Source organism: Leishmania martiniquensis, chromosome 26, assembly GCF_017916325.1.
Source record: "Leishmania martiniquensis isolate LSCM1 chromosome 26, whole genome shotgun sequence".
NCBI lineage: Eukaryota > Euglenozoa > Kinetoplastea > Trypanosomatida > Trypanosomatidae > Leishmania > Leishmania martiniquensis.
In genome coordinates this window covers 905492-912500 of record NC_090161.1, presented here as the reverse complement: position 1 = coordinate 912500, position 7009 = coordinate 905492, and the positions used below count along the sequence as shown (strand labels likewise).

Sequence of the window (7009 nt, the reverse complement as noted above, 5' to 3'; positions counted from 1 at the left end):
CCGCGGGTGTGGGTGAGGCTCTCTTCAGCCCTGCAAGGCACTCGGCAGCCAGCGCGGCAAGCTCCGGCACGCACGCTTGCACGCATCCCCGCACGACGGCCGATGCAGGAAGCGAGTACGCCTCCTTTGTGGAGTCGGGCTCCAGGGCGGCCCCGCAGACTCGCTGAACAGACCCCGCCTCATCGCTGACGACCACCATGCCGCCCTCAAAGCGCTCCACGCGCACAGACGTCGTACAGCCGCCAGGCTGGTCGAGCTGTGGAGGAGCGACGTAGACCATCTGCATCTCATCTCCGTCCGCGCCCAGTACCCCCAGAGTCACGTCCCGATCGGGTGTGCCAGAAGCAGCGGAGGCGGTGGCAGACAGGTGCTCCTTCACGAGTGGCAGCACCTGCGGCGTCCAAGACAGAAGCATCGCGCGCATCGTGTATCGCGCGCTCACGACGGCTTCGTCAGGCGGGTACATCCATTTGGCCCGGCTGTCGCGGTTGTAGAGCTCCACGAACGGGAACATGTGCCGCACGGAGGTGGGAATGCCACGGTGTAAGATGTTCAGCGGCAGCCCATTGCGCTCGAAGCCGATGCACCGCTCCTTCACATACACGACAGCTGTCATCACATCACCGGATCCAAAGACAATGCCAGTGTCGGGGTTCAGGTAGTTTTCGGCCCTCTCCATGTCCCACCGCTGCACAGCCGTGCCAGGCACCTCACTCAGGTAGTCCGAGATGTAGTACACACGGCGCTGCTTTGACCGTTCGCCTGGGTAGAGGGTGAGCTCGCCATTGCCGTCGACCGGCGTGGCCAGCGGCGGCGGGTTGATCTCTGCGAGGCCAAAGTAGTAATAGCGCCCCAGCGTCTCGCACTGGAAGCCGCGCTGCAGTCGCACCGACACGCGCACGATATCCGGCGTGTGCGGGTCCTCCAAATCAATGGGATTGCAGGCGTAAGACATGCTGCGCACATTGCTGGATACAGCACCGCCGCCACTGGGGCCGATGGCGGCTCCCACCTGGTTGTGTTCTATTCGGCGGCCACCCGCGAACACTGTGACGCACGACGAGGGGACCGACGCATTGCTGAACCGCGGTTGGTATCCCGGTCTCACAGAGGCGAGCTGGTGGCAGGCGGCCCACAGGCGCCGTACAGCACTCGAACTCACCGACGCGGACGCTGCCGTGGCTGCGCCTGAGGTTGCCGGGAACGAAGGCAGTGAAGCGGATGCGACGTCGCAGCTGGCGGCGGAAGCGCGCTGCGAGATGGCGTTGTACAGCGCACTCAAAGCCACTGACCGAGTCTTGCGCGCCACGGCTGCACACTCAGCAACGTCTGTGAGGACATCGATGTGAGCGGCGAGGAGCGCTGGCGACGCTGGCACCGCGATGGACAGCGTGACCACAAGGTCGAGAAGCATTGCGTTGGTAACGTGTCGGGCTGCTATGCGCTTCACGTGGCACATGGCTCCATCGTCGGCAGCGTCCACACTGCCGCTGTCGGCGCTGCCGAGCTCCCGCAGGAGTCGCACCAGCTGCTGCACACTGTGCTGAAGTGGAACGGTACAGGCCTGCACCAGACTCACTCCCTCTCCATGCCCTGCCGGGGGGCCGGTGGCGACGGCGCCCACGGCGCGGGCGTGGCGAGAGCTGCTCAGCACAAGGTGATGAAGAACCAACTCCAGCAGCATGGACACAGCAAACAAGGTCAACCGCGCAAAGGGGGAAAGGCGTATGTCAGCCGGTGCCAACGCTAACGGCACCGGTGACGAGCCTGAAGGGAGCGTATGGTCGCCCATTCCGCCGACGCCGCGGCGCGGCGCGGCGCTGCTGTCCTTTCCCCCTCTGCCGTGTACCGGGGTGACGGAGAGCACGTGCACGTGACCTTGGCCCGGCACGTACTCGCCAGTGCGAACGTTTGTCGCCACAAGACGGAAGTCCCTCCGCGGCAGCGTCAACCGCATGAGGCTTAAGCCGTTGAGCGCCATTATAACGTCCCATCCGCCACGCGCAAAGACGAAGTTGAGCTCCACAACGTCGCCGGCGCGCCAGGTAGGCAGTCGACGCTGATGCCGCGTCACGTCGCCGTACTGCACCGTGCCGTCGCCGATGAAGTATAGGCCGTTGAGGTCCGCTTCCGGCGTGCAGTCGGCGAGCGGGATGTCAGTGGAAGCGAGCCCGATAAAGAAGCTGCTGCTTGTGCCGTTCCACAGCTCCACCCGCACATGCCCAGGAGTCCATGACGCGCTCGCCGAGCTCTGCGGGATGTCCCAAAGGCCCCCACCATCGCCCAAAACGGATGGCATCGAGCTGATAGAGGTCACGGTGTTTCCGCTCGCGGTTTCGTGGTAGCGGCGAAGAATGCGTGGCTCGCGCGAGGCCGGCGTTTCTCTTTCGCCAAGCTCAGCGCTGCCACCACCATCAGCACAGCCCGCACCGCCGTTCAGCAGAGACGCTGATGGCGCTCGCCCTCGCACGTACTTGGCTACCTCGACTAGGAACTCCTGCTCGGCTGTCTCGCTCGTCAGCATCAGCGACTCCGTGCGAGAGAGGCTTGTGAAGGACGGCAGTAAACCCGTCACCACCTCCGCAAAGTGCGGGGCGCACACCTGTACGTCTGCTGCATCCATCGGCGTCGACATTAGCGACACCGTGAAGACGGCGAAGGCGCCGTACTCCCACGGCTCTAGTAAGAAGCGATGCGGCGCGGCCTGCGTCGACTGGACGCGGTGCAGCAGAGCACGTAGCAGCCGAAAGAGCTGTGCAAGGAGGGCATGCACACCACGGCGGAGGTTTGCCTCGGTGGCACGGCCGCAGCCGCTCACGACGCTGAGGTAGTGGCCCGCAGCAGCGTTGGCGGTGGAGATAGATGGGTAGGCAGAGCTACTACACGTGCTCGCCGGTGCAGAAAAGTTCCCAGCTAGCCCACCGACGGTGGTAGCACCGGTGGTGCGATGCGACGACGTCTGCGCTTGGTGACTCTGGATGCTGGCGGCAAGCCCGGTGCATCCAAGCAGCAGGAGCCGCCGTGCCGCCTCACTGACCAGTGCCACATGCCTCGGTGCCCGCCACGTTGCCGAGCACTTCGTAAGAAGGTCGACAACTACCCACATGGTGCTGCCGAGTTGCCGGCGGTCTTCTAGCGCTGCTTTCACATCAGCCACCGTGAGCCCAGGAATGCTGAACAAGTCGACCGCCGCATCCACCACTTGTACTGATGGCACGGTAGAGGCCGTGGGGCCAGGCGCGACGTTGCGCAGGATGAACAAGGCGACCTCCAGTGCCTGTTTACCGTTGTTAGTGCCCCCGACGGTGGTGCTGGCGAGGCTGATGCGGCGCACAGCGTCCGACCAGATCGGTGAGTGCCACGTGAGCGGATCCCCATGGAGGTAGCCGCTGCGGTCTTGGAGCAGAACGTGAGCAATCACCAACAGCACAGCGCGGACAGCGTCCGCGTGCGCCGTGTGGCACCGCACTCGCCCCCGCAGCGCTGCGACTGGCATTTCGTACAGCGCCTGAGTGAAAGGGTCGGCCAGCGATACGGCCAATGACGTTGCAGACGCAGCAGCACCAGCCGAAGCTGCTGGGGCCATCGCTAACACCGGCACTTGGGAGCCGCCGCGACCGCTGTCTGCCATCGCTGCCGGCGAAGTACCAGATGTCGAGGCGCCACCTCCCGTGAGACCCTTTAGGCCTCCTAGCATCAATAGAGAGCTCGCGACACGGCCGCGCCGCTGTTGCGCTTGGTACTGGTCACCGCTCCCGGGAGCCCGCCGCTCCATCCACGCCAACAGACGCTCCGCCACGACACGCTGCGCACTCGACAGAGCCACCGTCCACTCGTTGCTCCATCGTGTGTCGAGGGTCAGCTGCACCTGCGCGCATACCTCGCCAGGAAGCATGTACACCGGGTCCTGCGGCAGGCTTGGGATAATGACGCGGCATGGACCAGCGTGGCTGAGCACACCGCTACCGCACTCCCCTTTCACGCCCTGCAGAGAGACAGGCAGCCGCGTATCCTTCTGGGGCCCTTTGGCAGCAGCAGCAGCAGTGGACATCGTGCTGATCTTCAGCGCCTCTGCCCCGCCAGCCAACGTCTTTGACATCGAGGCCTCCGCCTGTGCCGAGGGAGTCCGTTCCGCGCTGCTCGCTTCACTCTCCAGAGGCAAGAGCAGCACATCGCGACCGCGTAATGCAGAATCCCACTGCACCGCGTCGGTGATGCGCACCGACACACGGGTAGCGCACGGCAGGCACAGTTCAGCCATCTGCGTTCGGCGACGGCGGCACGGCAGCGCGTCAAAGCTGATCTCTGCATTGCTCCACATCAGCGCCTCTCCAACTCCACCAGCACGACCCGCGTCATCGGCGTCCTCGTCGTTATGGCTACCTTCGGATACGTTCAGCGCGCTTGCACGAGACGGTGGGCTCTGCGACGACGCGCTCGCCGTGGTCGACACCGCGGAGCCAGCGTCGTAGGCGTACTCGCCCTCGACATCCGTGTACGCAGACTCGCCCTCGCTGCCCCTCTCCTCCTCGTTGGCCACCGACGTTTCCTCGGCCACAGCAGCAGCGCGCACGAGATTGTCGTTGTCGTGGGCATCAGGCACCTCATGCGGCGCTGAAGACGGAGTGGATGTGTAGCGGTTCCCAGTGCTTGGGCCGCCGCCGCCCGGGCACCCCAGCTGCGCAGCACGCTCGGTGGCGCTGGCCTCGCCGCTGCCGCTTTGCCTAGGAGCAGGATTCCTGCTCGCCGCGTCGGCTGAGTCGGGCACCAAGTCGTTCAGGAGAGCCTCCGCCATCAGAGGGGGGGCTGGAAGGCCAATTTCAAAGGGGACGCGCACTGAGAAATTCACCACCTCTTCGGCACCGCCGCCGCTCATGGCTGCGGGGGTAGCCGTCTCCGCTGCCGTGGCACGCACGGCCACGCCCCCTTTGCGTCCCAGCGAGGGGCGTTGGTGAACGGCACCGTGACCGCCACCACCACCTGCTCTTTTGTGGCGCAGCTGCTGTTGATACTGCTGTCGAGCCAGTGCCACAAGCTTGGCAGGTGCCGTTGCCGTCACCGTCTCCAGGACCTGGCCCAGCTCAAGCAGGGTTTCCTGCGACCACAAAACAAGGGGCACGAAGTGCAGCAATGGCAGCACCAACTCAACCCACAGAGCGGCCTGCTGTTGCACGACAGAGGTGTGCGGGGTCTGCATGGGGGCAGCTGCGGCCGACAGGGCCTGCTTCACTAGCCCGCGCGTCTCCCGTTTCTCGACAGGTTGGACAGGACCTCCTTTCTGCCCCGGCGCCAGTGACGACCGCTGCCGGTGATACGGTGACGACGACGACGGCGGGTGCAGCACCGGTGCAGAAGCCGCGCCTCCATCCGCACCTCGGATAGCATCGGTGGCTGACACCGCGCGCAAGGAGTGCTTCAGCAAACACGCGAACGAGTGACCCGCCTGGGCGCACGTGGGCGCACGACGGCACAGCAGCACGGCTGTGCGCAAGATTTTCTGGCGCAGCAAAGCCGAAGCCCCAGCTGACGATGGCGACGAGGATGATGCAGCAGAGGCGGAGGTGGGGCCGCTGCGGCTGCAGCTTTCGCCGCCGTCCGGCATCAGAGCGCTCGCTATGACCGACTCCCACTGCATGTCGACATGCTCGGAAATAGATCGACGAGCCTTACGCTCGTAGCTCTTTCTATCGCTGGCATCATCGTTACCACAGCTTACGGCGCTGTGGCGACTGGCACGCGTGGCGGTCAGTTTGCCCTTGTCCACGTGGGTAATGGCTACCAACTTTGTGGGTGTGCTTAAGCGATCACCCACACGTGCCTGCCCTTGCGCGGAAGTTGCCACCCCGCCAAGTGAATCTGCTGCGCAGGTATCGTCGTGATTGTTGCTACCTGCCTTGATGGCTGCAGTTCGCGTTGGCGAGGCAGCCGTGCTCGTCGCGCTCGCGCGAGCTTCGGCCCCGGAATCCTGTTCCAGAGGTAACGCGGCAGCGCAGGCGTCTTTGTGCGGGCGTGATGCGTTCACCAGCGCCCCCAAGGACCCTCCGCCGCCCGCGATGTCGCGCATCTCGCGCTCCGACGCATCCCCCAGCGACTGAACGGCAAACTCAAAGACGTCCTGCGACAAGCTGAGGGCAGGCGAGGAAGACGCGTGTCCCTCTACGAGTATATGGTGCTCGGCGTCCTTGGTCACATGCGCGCAGGTGCCAGGCACGCCGGCGGAAGCGCATGACGCCGACGCCTGCAGCACCTCTAAGGGGGCTGGTGATGGCCCAACGAAGTAGGCGAGCGCGGCAGCACGCAACTGCGCGGTGGACAGCGGCATTTCACCGCAGTCCATCTGCGACAGGTTCTCCCTCAGCTCCGCCACGCAGCTCTGAATTCCGGCAGCAAAGGCGGCCTCCGTTGCGCGCGGCGACGCACTCACACGGATGGGCGGAGTGAAATACACGTCTTTCATCGACAAGGAGCGTTCTGCATTCGTCAGCAACGGCCACGCAGCGCTGGCGAGCTGGTCAACGGGCATGGCCATCACCTCCTCCACCCGGCAGGTAGCAATGGACGCGGTGGGCTCGAAGCGGGAATGGGCGTGCCGCACTACCGCAGCCGGATGCGATGGCGACTCCATGATTGCCTCCCTTCACCTCTTTGTTAGACCTCCGCCGCTTTATAGAGATGAATCGGCAGCAAACACACACACACACACACGATGGCGAGAGGAAGAAAGCGAGAGAGCACAGCGGCGAACACAAAGGCAGTCAACGACTCTGCAAGGCCTACGAGAGAGGAACGAGAAGCGCGGCAGCAGAGGCAGTACCCCAAGGAGTGACGGCGTCTTTCCTGTTCCTCTCGCAGAAACAAGATCGCACTCAAAGGCAGAGAGAGGGGGGAGGTGAAACGCCAAGGACACGTTTGGCCTCTTCAGTGCGTCAAATACACGCGCACCGAGGCACACAGCGGTTTCAGCACGAAGAGGCTGCCACGGCAATGTTTCACCGATGGGGGGAGAGTC

General features: G+C 64.5%; 1 protein-coding gene across 1 annotated transcript in view; it reads right to left on the bottom strand.

Moving 5' to 3' along the window:
• LSCM1_04252 (uncharacterized protein) overlaps positions 1 to 6625 on the bottom strand; it is a gene marked incomplete at both ends in the record, with an annotated part of 11928 nt that extends 5303 nt beyond the window's left edge. The window contains one exon of the mRNA XM_067321765.1: positions 1 to 6625. This exon is cut by the window's left edge and continues 5303 nt beyond it. Coding sequence (XP_067177996.1) covers positions 1 to 6625 — 6625 coding nt within the window.
• Positions 6626 to 7009: the final 384 nt, after the last annotated feature.